Here is a 22910-nt window from a genome sequence, read left to right as displayed (position 1 = left end):
CTTTCCCACCAGTCCCCAGCCTCGTTTCAGAGATGCACCTTCCCATTTTTCGATCCGTCTCTCTTTCTTTGTTTTCCTAGGACGAAAAAGAGAATTAAACAGGTCGGCTTGCAGGGGAAAAATATCACCAATTGTTTCCCCTGCTCTGTCTGCCATGTTTACGTGTGTGGTCGGGACTGCCTTTTGGAGCAATTGTCGATACTGTGGCCAGTCCCGACCCAGGATTACGGGGTACAGCAGCCTTTCCACCACCCCCACTGTGAGGTGGCGTTGTGTCTAACCTATCGACACGTATGCTTTTAGGGTGGGATATGTCGCCGTGTCTCCATGGATACAGGAGATCGCCACCTTGCCTTGTGGCTGCCACGACATACCGCCTAAGAGAGACGTTTGAATTAAGGTCTGTGCACACCCTGAGTCCACTAAAGCATGGGTACTCACACTACCAACCAATACATCAATAATACAAGGCCCCTCCCGACCCTTTCCCCGTACCTTACCTGCCTCAGATGCCAGATAACATGTCGCCATGTTGCACTCCATTGCCGCGGGGCACAAGCGCGCGATGTGTCCAGGCTCATGGCACCTGAAACAGACAATCGGGGCAGAAGGCACTGGGGTTAGCTGTCTGTCCCGCTGCTGATACTGCAGCGGGTCGGGGGCAGTAAATCTACCCCAGCTGGGGGCCAACCGCTGTTTCCATGGTAGGGAGGTGGGCCAGCCCATTGAGGCTGGTGATCTGGGAGGCCTGGTTCCCAACTAGATAGACGAGGGCACTGATCCGCGGGTGATAGGCGCGACGAGAGGGGTCAGTAGTCCTGTCTTTACGGAGACCAGGGAGTCCTCATAATCCTCCGTAAATCTGACGGCAGCCTCCAAGGTGGTCGGATTGTGGCGCCGTATCCATCCCTGGGTCTCGGTGCAGACCACATGGCAGAACTGCTCCAGGACGATGGCTTCTCCCATTTGCTGACCCGTTTTTTCTGCAGAGTTGAGCCAGTGCACCATGTGGACACAAAGTTTTTGCACGACCACCCTGGGGCGGGTCTCCCGTGGCCTCCAATACTCCCGGGACCACAGCCGATGTGCCTCCCCCGTGATATTGAGGCGTCGGAGGATGGGCTGTTTGACCAGGTCGTACTGGCTAGCCTCCTCGTTGGTCATAGCCTGATACGCTGCCTGAGCTTCCCCAATCAGACAGGGACCCAGTTGGCTGGCTGAGTACTCCTTCGGCCATGATGCAGTGGTGGCCAACTGCTCAAAGGCATCCAAGTACGCCTCCGGGTCATCCTCCGCAGTCATCTTTTGTGCCTGTGTATTAAGAGGCGCCATCACGGGTACTGCTGGAGTTCGGGGTGCGTTTCCAAGACCGACCGTCTCGATCAGCGCCATGTATCTCTCCTCCCTCTGTCTATCCTCCGTCTCCCATCTGTGCTCCAGTGCCTGTAGCAGCGTGGTTAGCGCAGCTATGTCCATGGACCCCACTTCTAAAATCACTTGTGGCAAAGTGGTTTGTAGTGTTCCGGTGTATAGGTGATTTGAGGTGATCCAACAAAGGACAAACACAAAGTTTACCAGTCAGGTTTCTTAATGCCCTTTAAACCGGGTTTCAAATAATAAAGTTGGCTCTACCCAGCAATGGGTATTGCCAGTGAAAACTGGACTCAAATAATAAAGCTGGCTCTACCCAGCAATGGGTATTACCAGCTACAAAACAAAGGGGTTGCAGTCCCGAAATAAAAAACACAAAACACGTCTCCAAACTGGGTGCTCTGGTGCAGGTGCGGTGCTCTGAGTGCTGGTGCTCGTGCGCGTTCAGGTCCGGGCTTCTTGCTGCAGCTCCAGCTTCGTATCAGCCGTCTGGCAAAACAAACACAACACTTCTCAATGAACCCACACTTCATTCAAGGTTCCGTCCTTGTCTCCTCCCATTAACCACAACAAAGGAGCCGATTACAGTGTCACGTCCCCCTAAAGTACCCTAAGCCCCGCCCCCTCCGATAGCTAGTTCAATCACGTCTCCTCCAATTCATGACTGAAACTTCACTCACCGTACTAGGGCGATGACTCCAGGTACCATAACGCCGCCCTCTTCCTGAATGGCCGGCTTCCGACTGTCCCTGGGATGAACTGCCCAACCATTCAGTAGGAAGCCCGCAGCTCCTGTTGTACAGTGCCCTCACCGGTCGAGAGGGAGATTGTTGATTCGGATTCATTCGCTGTCCGTCACATAGGCCAACAAGATGCTTGGATACATTGTGAAAAGTGTTGAATTTAAATCAAGGGAAGTAATGTTAAACTGTTCAATGCATTAGTAAGACCTCATCTTGAATATTGTGTTCAGTTCTAGTCGTCTCGCTACACAAAGGATATTGTTGCTCTAGAAAGAGTGCAAAGAGCGACCAGAATTATTCCGGGTTAAAAGGCATGTCATATGCAGACAGACTAAAAGAATTTAATCTATTCAGTCTTGAACAAAGAAGACTACTCGGCGACCTGATTCAAGCATTCAAAATTCTAAAAGGTATTGACAATGTTGACCCAACGGACTTTTTCGACCTGAAAAAAGAAATAAAAGAAACAAGGGCCAGGGGTCACAAATGGAGATTAGACAAAGGGGCATTCAAAACAGAAAATATGCACTTTTTTGCACAGAGAATTGTAAGGGTCTGGAACCTACTCCCCAGTAATGTTGTTGAAGCTGACACCCTTCAAGAAGCTGCTTAATGAGATTCTGGGATCAATAAGCTACTAACCAAACGAACAAGATGGGCTGAATGGCCTCCTCTTGTTTGTAAACTTTCTTTGTATTGAAAAGTTTGTATTTAAAAGTTTGGTAGAGTTGTGTATTTCTGTCACAACTCTACCGAACTTTTGCGATAGGACGTGTTCAGGTCATGTGATTGCTCTGCTAGGAAATACGATACTAAAGGCGTAATTTCTTGAGACCGAACAGACCGATTTGGTGATACCGTTCAGTCGAGGAGCAGAACAATGGCGGAGCCCCGCAGGTACAGCTCTGGACAAAGTTTTGCATCAATTACATTTTTGGGGGGATTGAGACATAATTTAAAAAAAATAGATGAACATAATTTAGGTGTTTTATTTAGCATCATAATCAAAGAAACTACAGAACAATATTACAAAAGCCATAAAAGTAGTACAGTACAGTAGTTCATGTTGGATTTCAAAATGTCAGATTTTTAAATTGCTGTCAGTTTTTCATTAAGTATGGAAAACTACAAAACGGTATTTAATTCAATATATGAATGTAGCATTATTCAGCAGGTTTCATTCGACTCAAAATTATTTAATTATATAGGGAGATGAAAAACTTTTGGCCATAGCTGTACTGATAGATAAATTACAACTGTACATGCAATACTGGCAACATACAATAAATGCAGCCTTGATTTATGATGGTCTGTACAGTATAGCAAATATTTTAAAATATTTGTCCCATAATATTAATCTTATACGTTATTACATATGATATAACTACTGCTTGGAACTTTCTGTCTGAAAAAAAAATCACAATACACAAACAGTATCCCCAAATCAATGTCAGCCATAATGCTAGAACATAAATGAAAATAAATGGCTAAACCTGTTCCATTTCCACATCGAACAAGCTGAAGAGTCAAAGTCAGAGTCAGAGTCTGTCCGCCTCATGAAATACTGCTTTAAGTAATGGATGGTAAAAATTCAGTATTTAAAAAAATGACATGCTTTAATTAATTTAAGTATGTTCATAGAATTATGTTTTTGCTTATAAATTGTAACAAATGTATTTGTATTTATATAAACTTTTTCATACTAACTTTTGTACTTGATAACATTCATTTAGGGTTAATTGATGGAAATAAATATAAAACTGGGATGGTAAAGGTTAAATAATAAACCTTAAGCTGAGCTGGAGCTGAAAGTCAAGTAGAAACTAGATATATGTAAAAACAAAAACAAAACAAAAAGACAATCAGTTCTCCAGATGTTTTCTAAAGCAGGTGAAACATTGACTAATTCAGGCAATGCCTCAAATCTTGTTTTTAGGTGCGATCTGACAGGGATAAGTTCACAATTTACCTGGATGTGAAACATTTCTCACCTGAGGAACTCAGTGTGAAGATTGTGGATGATTATGTAGAAATCCAAGGCAAACATGGAGAAAGACAGGTAAGTCGTCCATAGCCTGGCATTATTAATGTAAACATATGGTAGTACAGGAAGAGTAGATTGATATGAAAATGTTTTAGGAGGGAAGGGGGCGGGACGGCTTAGTATCATGACAACCATCTCTGGTTCTTAGTTACTGTGCTTCCATTCCTCGTAAATTCCTGCCTCCACCATGTTTTAACATCATATTCTATTTAGGAACTAAAGAATAGGATTGTCTCAGCTTGTATTTAAAAGATTACATTGATTTCTGACTTGAAATGACCAAAAATTCAGTGTTTATGTAAAAACTATTTTAGGTTCAAGAATGCATTAGGACAGTTTATTATAATTGAATGTCACAATTGAATATTTATACTTGTGTCATTTGCTTATAACCTGACAACCCTTAAAGTTTTGTGAATAGATCCCTATGGCAGAGCAGAAGTCCTGCTGGTGTAAAATCTGTTCCTGCCAGCAATCGCATATGTGACCATTCCCCAAATGGGTAACTGAGTGCTAATTGGGGAGTGGCAACATGTATAAAAAGGAAGCAATATCCTTTGTTTGTTGGAGGAATTTGAGTGTGTGTGTGCGTGCGTGCGCGCTGTGATTTTTGTGTTGTTTTTCAAAATAGTACTGAAGGCTAATGCCCGGCCTACAAGTGTGTTCTTTTGTTTAAATCTTTTGTTTTGACCCTTGTGTTGTGTTTTGTTCCTGTTTGTTTTTGTTTTTGTGTTTAACACTTTGAATGCAACATTGTTTTCCTGTAGAATGTTGTCTTTATATTTCCTTGAAAACCTTAAAAAAACAAAAAAAGAAAAAAAAGATACAACAAAAGGATAATATGTTCCCTACTTTGCAGGCTATGAAATGGTTGGTTGTAAAGGTATGCATTTTATTATTTGATTGGAAAAATGGGTAAAAATCCATACAATATAGGTAAATGTGAAATAATTTCCTAATAAATAATTTTATACAGTACTTTCTACATTGTATGTCTTCAGGAAAGGGTAATGTTTGAAAAACTATGTAATATATATATATATATATATTATATATATATATATATATATATATAATATATATATATATTATATAATATATAACACAAAAATTAAATTTACAAAACATTAGAAACAAAGAAAATCAATAAATATTTCAACAATGCAAGTTATTTGAATTAATATATAGGGAGACCATAGATGGATATTTAAAAGTAAAAAAAAACAGGGGCTCCTGAGGGTTCTGAATTCTTGGATGGGATTTATAAAACACGCAATGACATAAACATGCAATTAACACGTGATTTGCGGGGGAAATGTGTCTGTGCGCTTTAGCCCTTGATGCATATGTAATTCTGTATGTGCATTTATAATTCTGGGGTGTTTCTGAACAAAATCGCTAAAATTGGGAGGGGATTTTGCAAATTAGGTCTATTAACGGTCCTATGTCGGATCTGGTCCGACATCATGAAAATCCCTTTCCGGTCCATTTTTGGACTCTGTCCGACATTGCCTAAAACATCAAGTTTTGCTTTTAAGCCAGAAAAAGCAGAAGTGAGGAGTTTTGTGATCATCTCTGATCGGAAAGAAGGTGGAGACAGCCGAATAGACCATATACAGGCTGAGCAAAGCCGAATTGAACAGATGGAAACTGAGACACACAGAGTGAGAATGGCACAGAGAAGGCAGAGAAAGTCAAGGCAGCCTGAAGAACTTGCATAGATGATGGATGAGGCAGAAAATACAGACGAAAGCAGTTTGGATGATGATTTTGATCAATCTAGTGACGAGGAAGTAAATATTTCTCTTACTGAGGACTCTGAGGAAAGTGACCACGAACCAGACCCGCAGCCGGAGGGCGAATGGAGACGCGCATCGGAAAGTGCAGATGCTTTCACAAAACTCCCATTTACTGTGATAAATAGGGGATATCAAGGGAGTACTACTTTAAGAACTGCACTGGAGTTTTTTCAACTTTTTTTCGCGAAGCTTTGCTTACTGAAATTGTAAATTAAACCAATAGACATGCAAGCGTAAAACTAACAGGACTGCTGCATCATAATTCTATTTGGAACTCCTGGAAACCTGTTACGTTACCAGAGATGAAGGCATCTTTTGGTGTTCTGCCGAATATGGGACTGAATGTAAAAATGGACATAAAAGAATATTTCTCAGAGATATGTTTTTCAAAGATGTATTCACGTTTCTTGCAGATCTTTTGGATACAAAACCTTTGCCCCCTGCCCCCCACCCCACAAAATGCCGTGAGCTGTTTATCCCAGGTAGAGACATTTGCATTGATGAGAGAACCGTTGCCTTCAAGAAGGATTATCTGCAAGTGCTACAGTCCTCAGAAGCCTACCAAGTGAGGGATGCGTATACTTGTTTTACCTGATTGTGAAACTGGTTATGTCTCTGCTATTGTTCCTTACTTTGGTAGCCCAACAACAGACTCCATGTTGAGACCTGACATGTCATTTTCATCAAGAATTGTTCATCACCTGTGTGAAACATTTCATTTGTTTACAGACAACTTTCATTTGTTTACAGACAGATTTTACACAGATTACGACCTGGCCATGGAACTACTAAAAATAAAAATCCACCTTACTGGAACAGCAATGGCCAACAGAAGAGAATTGCCAGTACCAGTGAAGCGAGGCCTCAAACAAAAAAAAAAAATGAGACTGCCTCATTCTGCAAGGAGAACAAGGTCATGGTGCTAGAATGGAAGGACAAACGGCGTTCTCATGATAAGCACCTTCCATGGCAGTGACTGTGAGAAGGTACAGCGCACTATCAAGAGAGGAGCACTTGAAGAGCTGGACAAGCCTTCAGTTATCTGTGATTACACCAGCAAGATGGGTGCAGTGGACTGGGTAGATCACTACTGTGACAGCTATGCTTTCACAAGAAAGTCTCTGAAGTGGTGGAGGAAGATGTTCTTTTGGCTGCTGGAAGTAGCAATTATGAAGAGTGCTATCCTGTTCAATTTGATGAAGGTGGAATCAGGACAGCTACCTGTTCACCATAAAACTTCAGGAAAGCCTTACTGATACAGCTGGTGGGAGATGTGTGCAACCCTGGCTCAAGAAAATGTGGTCGTCCATCATCAACAGACAGAGAAGAAAGGCTGAATGGAAAGCCACATTTCATTTCCAAAAATGAATTGAAGAGCACCAAAGACTGTGCAGTGTGCAGTGACAGAAAGACAAAAGGGGGGAGGAGAGTGACTGTATGGTTCTGCAAAACATGCTCAAGGCAACCAGGGTTACACCCAGGTGACTGCAAAGGGTTAAATGTTATTAAAGCTGCTTGTAATTGCGGGCCTCGTATTTGCGTGATTATTTTAAGAACTCTGAAAAGAAGTTTGTTGATTTGCCACAGTCAGACAGCAGCTATATAAAAGGCAAAGTGATGTGGGAGACTTGTCTGCAGCAAGGAGACATCGCTTTCAAGGACAAAGAAACATTTAATAACATTTTGTAAGGAGCTCATTTTTTAACCCTTCTGATCAAGTCAGTTTGTAAATTACGGTTCATGAAATACGGTAACGTATTGTTTTGTAAACTCCAATTTTCAATACATATTTCATATCTTACATGACAAAACAGAAAGTCTGCAAATAATGAATATAGAATCCATTTAAAAAAAGGTTCTTAAAAGCACCTAAAAAGGTCTCCCACTGTGGCAAAGCAAGGTTCTAATGAGAGCCTTTACTTCTTAGAGTGTAGGCAAAAGAATGGTGGAGATAAAGAAAAGATGGAATGATATTCCGAGACAAAAGAAAGTCTCATGTACAATGAGGACTCATCCTCCACCATTAGTGTAATAATGCCAACAGAGTTTTTTTTTTGTAATATGTCATTCTGGTATTTAACAACACTGGTTCAGGCAGTATTGTTAAATTCAAGTTGGAAAGAAAATGGTAAAAAAAAAAAAAAGGACAGAGTGATAGATGACGCAGTTAGTTTGTAGCTAGAGCAAATAGTTTTTTAACCAAATATACCATACAGATATGCTTTAAAATCATATATAGAGTAAGAAATACAGACAAACATAAGAAATAGGAGAGTTGTAACTGCATAAGACTTTAAGAAGATATAAGTGGTAGTTAAGCTGAAGACTGTTCGTATGCAGCTGTATTGTTGCTGAACATGTTGCTGTACAACAATAGAAGGATTAGCCACCCGTTTGACTGCCATGGATGTAAGTAAATAAAACTTATTGTTTCTGAAGTTTGAAAAGTCTGTACGACTGGAATTATTCTATACGAAATAAGAAGTTGAACTAATATGCGAAGCACAGTAAATGGATGATGCGTCGTAATGTATAAGCAACCTGCTACAAACTGTGAATATGCGTCTTCCCTTACATGTAGCGTATTTTGATTGCATATGCTTTTCAGTAGATTATTATGATAATATATTATTATAGTAATTTATTATTATATTATATATATGTATTTTTATATTTTCATAAGTAAAAGTTAATTTTTTTTCATAATATTCTATATATTATTTTAAATGTCACTGACAAAAATTTACACCAATCTTTAGATTAATTTAAAATTATAACATTAATAATTATTGATAACATTAGTATAATTTAAGTAAGTTCAGTAGGGTCTTAAGCATTTTTAAAGCAAGTAATACATTCAGCCAAAGTTTAAGGATTATTCGACCAAATAATAACATGATTAGGACGCACTGAAAGTTGAACAAATGTAAAAAAAAATTCATAAGAAATGTAAAAATGCTAAATGTTTTGTTATCTATAATAAGTAGCTCTACAGGAAACACACGTTCTTTTCCGCAAAAAAAAGTCGAGTCAGATACATTTCAAAATTCTTATTGCCTATTCTCCCTCACAAATGACAGACTTTCCTCATATATATATATATATATATATATATATATATATATATATATATATATATATATATATATATATATATATATATATAAGAAATCATCGGATTCTGATAAGGAAACATTAAAAGGAGAGTGTGACAGGGGAGATCTGTGCTGACTGTCTGATGGTGCTGCAGGAAGAGGGCAGCAGCCTTGTAAGATCCGTCAGTCAGTCACGCCACTCTCTGAGTGGCTGAGAGGCGGGCCTTGGGGGATTGCTGGGCCTATAAAATAATGCTGTTATTCCCTCAGACCTGCCCCTTTAAGATGAAAAAATAAGCCAGCGGAAGCACTGCTACCATACCAGGCATAGCCGGAGAAGAACGAGAACAAAACAAAATAAAAAGAAAGAAAAATGATATTTTCGGGGTAATGATGCAGAGTGCAGCACCTTTATTTTTTGATATCTACTGTTTTATTTTCTCTTTTTCTTTGTACCTTCTGTTTTTGATTATTATTTTATTCACTTGCATGTGCACTGAAGGTGATCTTTTAGTCACTTATACCATTGCTGGTAACAACAGTGCAACAGCCACAATATATCAAGCACCCGAATGGTCTTTAGAAACTCAAATGAATTCCTCACCCTTCCACAGAGAACAATACATTCAAACTGGTATATGAAATAAAATGCTCTCTCACCAAAGGAGAAATATATATCATTTGAATACAAAAACTATTAACTTTAGCCAAATTAATCAAAGCAGACACTACTCGCTTCCTCAGTCCTTTCTGTCCACAACAAAAAAGGCAGGCTGTCTCCGCCTCCTGTACACTCTTATTGGCGAGAACCACAGCTGTCTCAACCAGGCAGTGTGTCTGCTACCTGTTCTGAAGCCTTTAGTAGTGTCAGTATTGGGCCTATTATTATTATTATTATTATTATTATTATTATTATTATTATTATTATTATTATTATTATTATTATTATTATTATTATTATTATGTTTTTATGTAAATTTTGTTTAACTTTTTGTTATTGTTAAGTCATTTATTTTGTATTTTTGTCTCTATCAGTTTTCATTAACGATTGTAACCCTAAATTAAAATGAAGAACTCGCCATTGTTTCCTCTACTCCCACTTAAATTCCGGAAGCATCTAGCTGGCTCATTGCACAATGGCATATGTCTAGGATCAAGTGGAGTTTCAGTTCGAACAACCAGCACCTTTTCTTTCATGATCGATACACGCTGAATCGTCTCACTCTACAGGGTAGTCTACCCTAGCCACAGTAAAAAAGCAATTATGTAAATATGTTAAGTGTTTTTAATTTTGCATCCATGCATTGTGTGTGCAATGTACAGTTCAGTTAGAGAATGTAAGAGCTTATTGAATTAAGGTGATGGAGTATATATAGAGTATATAGAGTTGTTGAGGCAGTGAATGTTTACTTAAAAATGTTAGAAATGTTAAGATGTATTGTTTAGAAAAATAATAAAGAGATATGAAGCAATCTGAGAAAAAGAAGTGTAGGATTCCTTTAAGGAACAGTAATACACTGTCGGAAGTAGCAGAAGACTGGAGAGACATCACAGATCATGGTCACAGAGATGTAAGCAGGAGATGTTAGTAATATAATACTACCAATTCCCCAGAGTCTTCATTCACATGCAATACACTACACTTATTGAAAAGTTGATGGATCTAAATACTATTTCATGGACTTAACCTTGATCATGTTACAGGTTAATGTTTGGTTTCTAAAACAGCACATTTGTCTGTTGCCGGTTCAGGACTATAAAGCTATAGTATATATGGTGCACACGTGGACTAGAATTCTAAATAGCTGCAAATGTTGCTTGGGGACAGCTAAATAACCATCAGCTGTGGTGGACTAACCTACATCTTGATGGTCCAATGTTCTTTTCTGTTTATAATTGAATGTATTAAGTACATGCAGGTGATATTAACCCAGCTACCTTTTCCTTCCACACAGGATGACCATGGTTATATTTCCCGTGAGTTCCATCGCCGCTACCGCCTGCCCTCAAATGTAGACCAGTCAGTCATTACCTGCTCGTTGTCTTCTGATGGGCTTCTGACCTTCTGTGGGCCCAAAATTCAGATGGGCACAGACTACAACCACAGAGACCGCAACATCCCTGTCACCTGTGAGGAGAAGCCCACCTCTGCTGCTTCCTCTTAGGCAGATCCTGGAAAAGGCGCAAACGGGGGTGGGAGGGTTGCGAGAGTAGAATCTAACACCACTAAAATATCTTGGCAATCAGGTTCTTCTTCCTTTTTCTCCAAACCAGAGAGCCATTTCATAGATATCAGTCCATATAGGATTTTCTTTTCTCTTTTTTTAAAAGTTATTATTAAAAGGATCAAGGGAGATTTAGCAGGAGCTTAGGGTGAGAGAAAGATCTGCGAGAAAGAAACCTGCCTGTAACCTGTTCATCTTAGATGTTCCAACCAATACATGGGGCAAAATGTGTTAAATCTTGGGGAAAAACTAGTTTGGCCCTATAAGGGAGATTCCACTTCTCCATTTTAAATTCCACTTAAGTGAAAAGTTGGTCAATTTTATACAGACTTATCAATAACTGCAAGTTTTCAAGCAAAAATACAATTGAATGTAGAAAAAAATTTTGAATTGGTAAATCAATTCGTACTGTATGTGCTTACAGTCCCATATGAAAAATCAAAGGAGGGCTATGGGAGGGAAGCAAGTTAAATGTACACTGATGTCGATATGAGGATTTTCATGGTCAGAGAGATTCCACATTTGGGACACTTTCCTACAAAGCCATCCACCCACACGGCTTTCCACTCCTGATCCTTTTGTAATCTCATCTTTCTTTTGCTTTTCTGTAAGTAGTTTTGCCTGTTAAAACTGATATCTGGCACATCATTTAAAATCTAATAAAGCTGTAAAATTTAACAAAATGAAAAAGTTATATTTTTTGTCATTGTTTTAATGTATGTATGACATAGATAGTGTCCAAACACTAATGCAAATGACACAAGTACTTTATAGGAACTATATATCTATGTGTGTGTGTGTGTGTGTGTGTATATATATCAAAATTATTCACCCCCCCCCCCCCCCCCCCCCCCCCCCCTTGGAATTTTCCATATTTTATTGTGTTACAACATGGAATCAAATCAAATGTCAAAGTGAAAAATAAAATCTACAAATTGTTCTAAATGAATTACAAATATAAAACAGAAAATAATTGATTGCATAAGTATTCACCCCCTTTGCTATGACAAACCTAAATAAGCGCTGGTGCAACCAATTGTCTTTAGAAGTCACAAAATTAGTTGAATGGAGCCCACCTGTGTGCAATGAAAGTGTTTCACATGATTTCAGGTTAAATACACCTCTCTCTGGGAGGTCCCACAGTTGGTTAGTACATTTCATAACAAAAACTACATCATGCAGATGAAGGAACATTGGGAGACACTGTGCATACGGTAACAATAGCCTGGGTGCTTCACAAAACTGGCCTTTATGGAAGAGTGGGAAAAAGAAAGCCATTGTTGAAAAAAACTCACATCAAATGTCAGCTAGAGTTTGCCAGAAGGCATGTGGGAGACTGTGGAAGGGTGGTGGGTAATTCACTGACACAAGAGAAAGACAGGTGGATTTGGCAACACCGCACAGGTGCCCAGTTTTATTTTGGGGTGCTCTTTTTCTTTTCGCCCGCAGATGGCGCTGTGGGTCCGTGGTCCGCTTACCAACGATGGTAAACAGAGCCACGGGAATACCAAGCGATGGTACACAATACCGGCGCCCTTGCAGGTGCTTCGAAACAATAATTCAAAACAGAAGGCACAAAGAAACAGGGAAAATAAAACAGTAACAAAACTACTAAGAAAAAAGGTGCTGCACTTGACAACTATATCCCAGTCATCGCTACCCGTGCGACCTGGATCACCATCCTACACTGCCGGCTAACTAGCCTGCTCTTTTACAATACGCCGGGGTCTGCCCAAGGGTTCCCCGCTCTCACTGTCTCGCTGTGAGACTCTTTCTTTTTCTCCCGGCTGATTCCCGGTCCTGGACCAGCGCTTCCACACTCTCGGCGCGTCTAAGTGGGCAGACCTGAGGAAACAGCGGAGCATTATTTTATAGGGCCAACAATCTCCCAAGACTCGCCTCTCAGCCATTCAGAGAGGGGGGAAAGTCCACACACCCACTTTCCCACCTCCCTGTGTCACTGCCATGACTCACAGGCGGTTGTTGGACGACTGCTGCCCTCTTCCTGCAGCCCTGTGAACACGCCAGCAGAGTCAGCACAGACTTTGAGACCAAGTGGACGAAGGTTCTATGGTCTGATGAGACCAAAATAGAACTTTTTGGCCTCAACGCTAAGTGCTATGTTTGGCGCAAGCCTAACACTGCACATCATCCTGAGAACACCATCCCTACCATGAAGCATGGTGGTGGCAGCATCATGTTATGGGGATGCTTCTCTGCCTCATGGCCTGGAAAGCTTGTGAAGATAGAGGGTAAAATGGATGCAGCAAAGTACAGAGAAATCCTGGAGGAAAACCTGCTGAAGTCTGCAAGAGACCTGGGACTTGGGAGAAGATTCATCTTCCTCTTCTTCTTGCAGTGTCCAGATGTGCAAAGCTGGTAGAGACTCATGGCTGTAATTGCTGCCAAAGGTGCCTCTACCAAATATTGACTCAAGGGGGTGAATACTTATGCAATCAATTATTTTCTGTTTTGTATTTGTAATTAATTTAGAACAATTTGTAGATTTTATTTTTCACTATGACATTATGGACTTTTTCTGTGTTGATCAGTGGCAAAAACTCCTAATTAAATCCATTTTGATTCCATGTTGTAACACAATAAAATATGGAAAAGTCCAAGGAGGGTGAATACCCACAAATGTAATAATCTCTCCCAAAAATGTTATAACCATCTACCAACTTTCAGTTATTATTTACTACAAAAAAAATTTTATATATATATATATATATATATATATATATATATATATATATATATATATATATATATATATATATATATTTGTCATAATTAACTAGAATCGTAAACTAACTGTATTGATACAGATAGTTCACTTTATGCTTCTCCGAGCTACAAAAACTAACTACAAAATTTCCAGTACACAGTGAAATCAATATTACCTACGAGCATATAAGTGCAAGTGACCTTTGAGAAAGATCATTAATAACTGGTCTAATTGTTACGTGCCAGTTAGTCTGTACCCATTAGGAATGACCCATTTATCAATAACACGGTGTGGCAAAGTGGTGAGTGGATGCCGGTGAGTGCAGTGCCGTGCAGGTACAAAACACACAGACAATTACTTTCAGGTGTAGGGATGTTTATCGATAATAATAACAACAATGTCCAGAGCCATAGCCAAACACCTGTAAATAATAAATGATGGAAGTCAATACACTTCAGTCTGACCCGCAACCAAAAGTCCAGTTTTTATCACCCACACAAAACACAAAGACACCGACACAGTTCCTATGGTGCGTAGAGAAAAGAAAGTTCTCTGTGAAAAGTGAAGTGCTGGTCTCAAGGTTTGATGCTGGCCTGCAGCTGCAGCTCCGGATCGTGTTAGTATTTTGAATAGACAACACAAAAAGACAGTGTTACAAGACATATTCATTAAACACTCACGTTTCTTTATAGATGCAGGGTGTCCTTTTAGGTTGTATGCTAGCCATTTACTAAGGAACAGATTATTTTGCTATACCCCTATTTTATACCCTTGCTCATGAGCCCTTGATTAACGAGCGCATCTGCTTCTCAAATCCGTGGATGCCATGCCGTTTCCCGTTCGGGTCATTGAGTTCAGGTACCATAGCTCAGTCTCTTTTCTAGCTGGCCGGCTTCCACCTACCCACGGGAATAAAGTGTCATGCCTTTTAGTCCAGGGTACTCTGCTCCCTTTATCTAGTATCCTCTCAGGTCAGGAGGGAGATCTATCACCAAGCGTCATTTGATCTCTGTCATACATGGTCAAGGTTTTGGACATTTACTGTTCACAGAAATACATACAGTATGTTTGTGAAAATAATGTATTTGTTTATTAAGTATTATGATATGAAATCAAATTAACTGTAAAGAATAAAATGTATTTGTAATTTTTTTTTTATTGTAGAACCTTGAATTTATTTAAGAAATGAAAGTTTGTAAGGTAATGAGCATCCTTCATTAATGAGAATAGAAGCATATAAACCTAACAATTAATCATCCAATACACATAACATTGTGCCAAACAATTTTCATTATTTTTATATATGATCAATTAAGCTAAAAAATAAATATAGGTTACTGAAATGTCATAAGTGGGACATAGTAAACGCAGATCTCTGTTTTACTTTGGAAAGGTTAAGTGGAACAGTTGAAAAGAAGCTGGATAAATTTGAGGCCATCGGGCCTGATATTCAAAAGGTTTGAGCACCGCTCAGAGGGGTATGCGCGTCACAAATGGCAGTTGTGGTTAAATTTGCCAAGTTGTCATATTCGAAATGTCCTTTTGCGTGTCACAATCCATTCTGCGCTGTGCAGAAATAAAATGTATGCATCGTGCAATATGGGGGGAGTGGTATGCGCCAAGCACAAAACTAGTTTGTGACACGCAGAATAAGGATTGTAAAAGGACTACGTTAACTCTGCGCAAACTACCATTCCAGCACTGACTACAAACAGGCAACAATGGGAAACGTGGGTAGCATACAACGTGTCCATTGACATGTGGATGTGAACGATGCAAGGCACACCGAGCAACAGCAACCCCGACATAGGCGAAGATATGCTGAAAGGGTGTACCGGCCTCAGCACACATATGAGGAGCTCAGCAATGAGAAAATTGTGTCCAGGTATCGTCTCGACTCATCTATACCACATGCTGCATGATGACCTGCCTAGAACAAACCTGCGCAGTCATGCCTTGTCTGAGCAATTGGTAGTGTCTGTCTGTATGTGTATCCTGGCTACCGGGACCTTCCAGAAGGTAGCAGGTGATACAATGGGGATCACCTAGTCAGCTGTGTCCACCACCTTGACCGGTTCATAACCGCGTTGCTGCGATGTGCTGAGGAACATATTAAATTCTCCAGTACCAGAGCAAACAGGGAGGAGATAATGTGGAGGTCGCGCACCTGCCGCGCGTGGTAGGAGCAATTGACTGCACCCATATTGCTATCCGGGTACCTGTTCCAGTTGTCCTGTTCTATCAGGATTACAGTTGTATTCAGAATAGTGGGAAATTTGAATAGCTATTCCATGCCATGTAAACAGGATATTATGAATGAATCCGTCTGTATTGTGGATACCAGTATTCCGAAAACGTGATACCAAACACCCATTGGAATACTAGCCCTTCTAGACACCTTATTCAGAAAACCTTTTTTTTTTTTTTTAGACACACGAGTTGTCATTTTATAATCTATATATTAGATGATGGCTTGTGTGCCCAACAAAGACTTTGCAAAAACTGTGCACAAATATATTAGTACTTGTATGACCCCAAACTGGTTGCCGACTATGCAATATCTTCCTATTTTTTTTAAGTTTTTTAGTAGATCAACAGTCAATACCAGGAGATATATATTTATTATCCTTGTAGTCACATTGAGATTAAAACCTCTTTTACGAGTGAGACCTAGCCAAGCAGGTAGCAGCAAGTCAATCGGACAACAAGAACAAATACACAATAAAATACAATTAAGACACAGGCAAATCACATTTAAAACAATAATCAAAATACACAAAAGTAGTCAAATATTGAAAACAATTACAACTCTTAGTCACGAAATCATGCAGTTTACTCTTAAATTGCAATAAAGATATCTGGGTCTGCAGCTTTGGACTGGAACTCATTCCAGGACCTTGATGCATAACAAGCAAAAGATCCTTTACCAGCCTCAGTACGCACATTTGGGATTTGGAATGAGATCTGAGGCTATGTTTACTATGGGAAGCTATAAGGTATTCATTTAAATAAGTATATTAATATAATTTATATTGAATAGCCTTATATACCACATATCAACCTACGTAAAGCCAAAGAAGTCCAGCCTACCAAATCGTATAATATACAATGATGAGTATTAAATCTTGCATATCGGTACATACTGTGGCAACACCAATGATAGCAGCTTGTCGGGGTAATGCCATTACTAATGCTGACTGTCCATCATTCTGCATTCTCACTTGGCTGTTGCGTGCAGTTCCTATATTGGTGGTGAATGCGATGACGGTTTTGCGAATTGCTCAAAAAACTGCTATATTCCAATGTCTCACAACTGCTTTGTGCCATTTTGGAATATCTCTCGTTTTGTGCCAAAGCACTATTTTTTAGCGAGGCACAAATTTAGCGAGGGTATTGTGCGAAGATCAAAGATCGGGCCCAAGAGGTTTGGTTTTAAAAAAAGGAAGGAAAAAGTACAAACTATTCCTGTAAAGTCTAGACGGCAGCAGGAGATTGAACACTTATTTAGAGAAAGGAGGCAGCTGAGGAAGCAATGGAGAAAAGCAGAACAAAGACAGAAGGAGGGACTCAATCCGTTACAGAGGGTCATAAAAGATAAGCTTGCAACATTGCGCAGAGCTGAGCGCCTACGGAAACGCTACAAAAAGAAGGAGCGTGCGATAACTAACTTTTATGAAGATCCATTCAAATTTGTAAAGAAGATATTCACCAGTGAGAAAAAATGGCACACTAAAAGTATCTAAGTTTGAGCTGGAGAGATATTTGGAGGAAACACCTACAGATTCAAAAAGGCAGGAGCCTATGTCAATTCCTTCAGACATCCCACCTATCAATCCATCAGAATACCAAATGGAGGACTCTGCACCTAAGTGTAAAGAAGTAGAGCAAGCTGTGAAAAAAGCAAGGGCGTCATCATCTCCAGGGTCTAATGGAGTGTACAAGAATGCTTCAGGAGTTCTACGAATCCTGTGGAAATTGATGAAAGCGGCATGGGAAAAACAGGTTGTACCAAGAGCATGGTGGCGAGCAGGTGGAGTCTTTACACCAAAAGAAAATGATTCTACAAGCATCAGCCAGTTTCACCCTATTTCTCTATTAAATGTAGAAGGCAAGATTTTCTTCAGCATTATTGCTTAGAGATTGTCAACCTACCTATTAAAGAACTGCTTCATTGACACTTCAGTAAAAAAGCAGGCATTCCAGGTTTCCCAGAATGCTTAGAACACATCAGTGTGACCTGGCAACAAATTCAATCAGCTAAAAAGGAGAGGAAGGAGCTCCATGTGACATTCCTGGATTTGGCTAATGCATATGGTTCAGTGCCACATGAACTTCTTTGGGCAGCATTTGATTTTTTCAGTGTACCGATGACAATAACAAATTTAGTGAAAGCCTACTTTGGAGATTTTCAATTTAGTTTTTCAACTTCAGAATTCAACACTACATGGCAATAACTATAAGTTGGAATAATGGCAGGATGTACCATTTCTCCACTGGCTTCTACCATGGCAATGGAAGTAATTATAAGGGCATCAAAATGGGTAGTGGGAGGAGAGCGCTTAGCTTCTGGAATGCGACTACCACCTGAAGGAACCGAACAGGATAGCAGTATCAACAATGTTTAGTGAGGAATTTGTGAAAGGAGGGGGGAAGGGTGGAATGTTTCAGTACACCATTAGGTTGGGTCAGATGTCCAGCGGCAGTGGGGGAAGATGGTAGAAGAAGGGCAATGCCTGCTTGCTTGCTAGATCATAAATTCCAGGTTGAAGTGAACATAACAACCGCAACGGAGGGGGCAATCATGCCCCACAGCTATCCTCTATTGGTTGAGTATATGAGTTTAGGGGGTAGGGATGGATGAATTGTCTGCTGAGTGCCAAATCCTGATAGGAGCAGGGAATTTTATGTAGAAACTATATAACCCATGTATGTGCCTTACCCCGGCAGAATACACTAGTTACTGATGAAGTGACGGTTATTCTCCGGAGCGCTCTGTATTTTGAATACCACTGCAATAAACCTTTGATGCAACAATCTGTGTGATTGATTGTCTCTGATCATCACTGCACTTCATTTTGCATCCCTACAAATTGGCGTTGTCGGCAGGATTCCAGGATGTTCATTGCGCTTCTGTTGGTGTGCGGACTCGTGATTAGATGTCTGGGGTAAGCGATACCGTTTGAGTGCGTAGCGGGTGAACTGGAATCCAAAAACCTGTGGGTTGTGAAGTTGCATAGGTGTAATGAGTAAAAAGGCATTGAGTGTGTTCATCTGGTTGTAACTAGGCAGGTGAGTGTGTGTCTGAGTGCGCCGTCACTGCATAGTTAGGTTATCAGGTAAAAACCTTCTAGTAGCGGGGTGGCGTCCCTGCTACATTAGTAGTCGGTAGCCTTCTAGTAATGGGGTGGCATCCCCATTACATTAGTAGTCGGTAACCTGTACAGTATATGCATAGTTAGGCTGTGAGGTAAAAACCTTCTAGTAGTGGGGTGGCGTCCCCACTACATTAGTAGTTGGTAGCCTTCTAGTAGTGGGGTGGCGCCCCCATTACATTAGTGGTCGGTGACCTGTACAGCGGAGTGTATAGGAAGCATGAGCAGATGATACAGCTCAGATGGTGTAAATCTAAAAACATTTTTGTTGGCGAGATACATCGGGGTGGTGTTAGTGTCATAGGACAGAAGTTAAAATGACAAGCTCAAAGCCTCAGCCAGGAGTGCAAGAGTACTTGGCTGAAAAATGGGCAGACAGCAGGGAGAAAGCACTAAAAAAGGTTGGCAACCAGATAGCCCAGACCACAAGCAGACTGAGTGGTTTCAAAAAGGAACAAAGGACTTGGTACAGTGCCAAAAGGGCGTTGGCTAAGAGTAAGCAAGCAGAATCCTTTCTTGATGTAAAATCAAGGGGAGAAGAAAAGGACGAAATAGATTGGGGTTATTTAGAGTGGAAAGCCAGAGAATGGGAGGTAGAATAATATTTGGTTTCTAAAATCCAGAATTAAATCAACATTTTATTTTCAAGAGTTTGCATATTGATGATTGTTTAATTTGTATTGAACTAAACAGGGAGATAGCATTTTCTTGAATGGAGAACACTTGGTTTAATGAAGCTCCAAGGTTACTAGTATTAACTGTTTTTATTTGCACATGTACGAGATGTTTTGTTTATGTTGGTCTGTGGCAGAGCAAAGCTCTGCCCTTTAAATTGGCAGAGATGGGGTTAACTTCCCCTACCTGCCTGGGTTTATTATGTTCAGGTGGCTGGGGTTGATTAGTTGATTAGGTTGATTAACGATCAATCAGCGCGCAGCCACCTGATATAAAAGGAGGCCTCTGCTTCTCATTTGGGGAGAGGGAGCTGAGGAAGCAGGTTGGGTTTTTTTTGGGTTGTTTAGAAAATTTGAATCCAGTGAAGGCATTGCCCAGCCTGGAAACTGTTATTTTTGTAAGTTTTGCTTTTTATCTTTTTTGTGTTTACATTGCTTTGTTTTGGCCCTTGTGCCCTTTCATTTTGTGTTTATTTATAATAAAAGTATATTTGTTTGAACTGAAGTCTGTCTCTGGGCCTCTATCCACTCGCCAGCCTGCCACATTTGGTGTCAGAAGTGGGATAGCGCCACCTAGAGGCTCAGAGCAGTATTTTTGTTTTGTTTTGTGGAATTTTTGGGATAATTTTTTATTTTTTTTTTTTTAAAAAAACCAACCTGCTTCCTCAGCTCCCTCTCCCCAAATGAGAAGCAGAGGCCTCCTTTTATATCAGGTGGCTGCGCGCTGATTGATCGTTAATCAACCTAATCAACTAATCAACCCCAGCCACCTGAACATAATAAACCCAGGCAGGTAGGGGAAGTTAACCCCATCTCTGCCAATTTAAAGGGCAGAGCTTTGCTCTGCCACATGGTCACAATTCATTTTTTATGGAGCTTCTAACAGGAGAGGTGATGATAACTAGATTAATGTGGTAACTGAGACATTAATAAATCATGTATAACGCAATGATAATATAAGTCAGGGACTAAACCTGAAATAAAATAAGGGATCTAGATGAGAACATTGCAAATATTTTCGCGACAGATACTAGTGTGTGTGTTGTAAAGGACAGCTGTATTGTGTTGGTGTTATATTGTGTTTGTGGCCGACCATGCTAACAAGCTGTATGGTTGTGAAGATTATACCATACACGTAAGACTATAGTCATATTTTAAGTAGCAACAGTTGAGCATAATGTGGAGTCTCTGTACTGGGTGGTACATATATATCTAATATATGTTTGTCTGTTGGCTATTACATGTTGACCTATTTGTGAGTTAGGACAACCTGTTAATAGGAAAAACCTGTTACATAAACCGTCACGAAGTGGGGTGGATGAGGGTATTGGCATAAAACCCTAGTTAAAGTCCATGAGCGCACCCACAATGTGTAAATTTAAGGTGCAAAGGAAAACAAACCATTAATAAAATCCACCAAGTAGAGTAATTTGTCATAGTGGAAAATTATATTGGTGAGAAGTCAGCTTAGAACGATAATTTTATTAATAAATTGCTTGGGTTAGATTGGTTTTGTTTAAGCAAAAGATAAACGAACATTTTAGAAAAGGCAGGTGTTTAACACTATGTGACCTTTACATAGGTATGAGTGGGAACACGTAAACTGTGTTCACGAATAGCCGAGTGCAGCTCAGACTGTGAAAAGGGACAGAATCTGTCACAGTTTGAGAACGGAAAGCTTTAGTTCAAGAGTTGGTATAAGAGAGTGGATTAAAATAAAATATGGATCGCAACAGCGATGCAATAGGACTGGAAGATAGAAGTTTGGCTCAAAGCAGCAGTGCAAGATAAGATTCTGGGCGTGTTGCCAGAGAGCAGGCAATATGCAGGTAAGGTACCTGGGCAGTTGTCCAGCAGCAGAGAAGTGTTAATAGTAGATGTTGAAGGCACAGCTCACAGCTACGAAATCACACCAAGTTTTAGAATGAATACGATTTTAAGCAATGCTTTAATTGTGGCTGTATTGATACTTAATGATGATTTGGTGGAAAGAGGCAGTGGCTACAGGAAAGTCTGAAACGGCAGAGGAACCGCAAGGAGATTATAGTGAATATGTAAGAATGTTGCAACGGTTGCAGGCACAGACAGGGGAGTAACGTGCGGTGGTCTCGGTCGGAGCAAAGGGGGGAGGTAAGAGGCCACCCATGTAAAATGTTAGTTGATACTGGGGCTGGAATCTGCCAATCCTGGTAACAAAAGAGTTTGTAGTAATCGAAGGAGTCAATAGAGGTATGTACAACAGTGTGCTGCCTTCCGGGAGCCTCGGTCAAGCACATCACTGAGAACTTGGACAGGCTCCTAGAACGAACAGGAGACGACCCAGTAGTAGTCGTCCACATCAGTACAAACAACATTGGAAGAGACAGACCAAAATCCCTGCAAAACAAATTCAGAGAGCTAGGAAGGAAATTAAAAGAGAAAACCAAAACTGTGGTATTTTCTGGTATACTACCGGCACCTTGCAAAGGACCATATGGACAGCTGGAAATAATTAATCAAAACGCATGGCTGAAGACGTGGTGCACACGGGAAGGCTTCACCTATCTTGATCACTGGACCACATTCTACAACGAGGACTATCTGTATAGACGGGATGGACTGCACTTTAATAACAAGGGAACTGGTCTACTTGGAGAAAAGATCCTCGAGCAGGTTCAGAAGCATTTAAACTAGAAAGGAAGGGGGGAGAAATCAACAAAAAAACAGAAGGGAGACCGCATCAAAACAAGAACAACAACTCAGGTAAGACAACCATTAAATGTATTTATCTAAATGCTAGAAGTATCAGAAACAAAATTCTAGAACTTGAAGCTACTGCACTAACAGGTAACTATGATGTGATTGGTGTTACAGAAACTT

At 40.2% G+C, this 22910-nt stretch overlaps 1 protein-coding gene across 1 annotated transcript in view; it reads left to right on the top strand.

Annotated features, from left to right (window-relative positions):
- cryaa (crystallin, alpha A) overlaps positions 1-11954 on the top strand; it is a 31627-nt gene extending 19673 nt beyond the window's left edge. The window contains exons 2-3 of the mRNA XM_041260205.1: positions 4051-4173; positions 11008-11954. Of these exons, the coding sequence (XP_041116139.1) occupies positions 4051-4173; positions 11008-11217 (333 nt within the window). The 3' untranslated portion in view covers positions 11218-11954. The remainder of the gene's footprint in view (positions 1-4050; positions 4174-11007) is intronic.
- The last annotated feature ends 10956 nt before the right edge of the window (positions 11955-22910 follow it).

Source organism: Polyodon spathula, chromosome 9 (genome assembly GCF_017654505.1).
Source record: "Polyodon spathula isolate WHYD16114869_AA chromosome 9, ASM1765450v1, whole genome shotgun sequence".
Lineage (NCBI taxonomy): Eukaryota > Metazoa > Chordata > Actinopteri > Acipenseriformes > Polyodontidae > Polyodon > Polyodon spathula.
The sequence above is the reverse complement of the archived record's forward strand: the minus strand, read 5'-3'. Positions and strand labels throughout refer to the sequence as shown.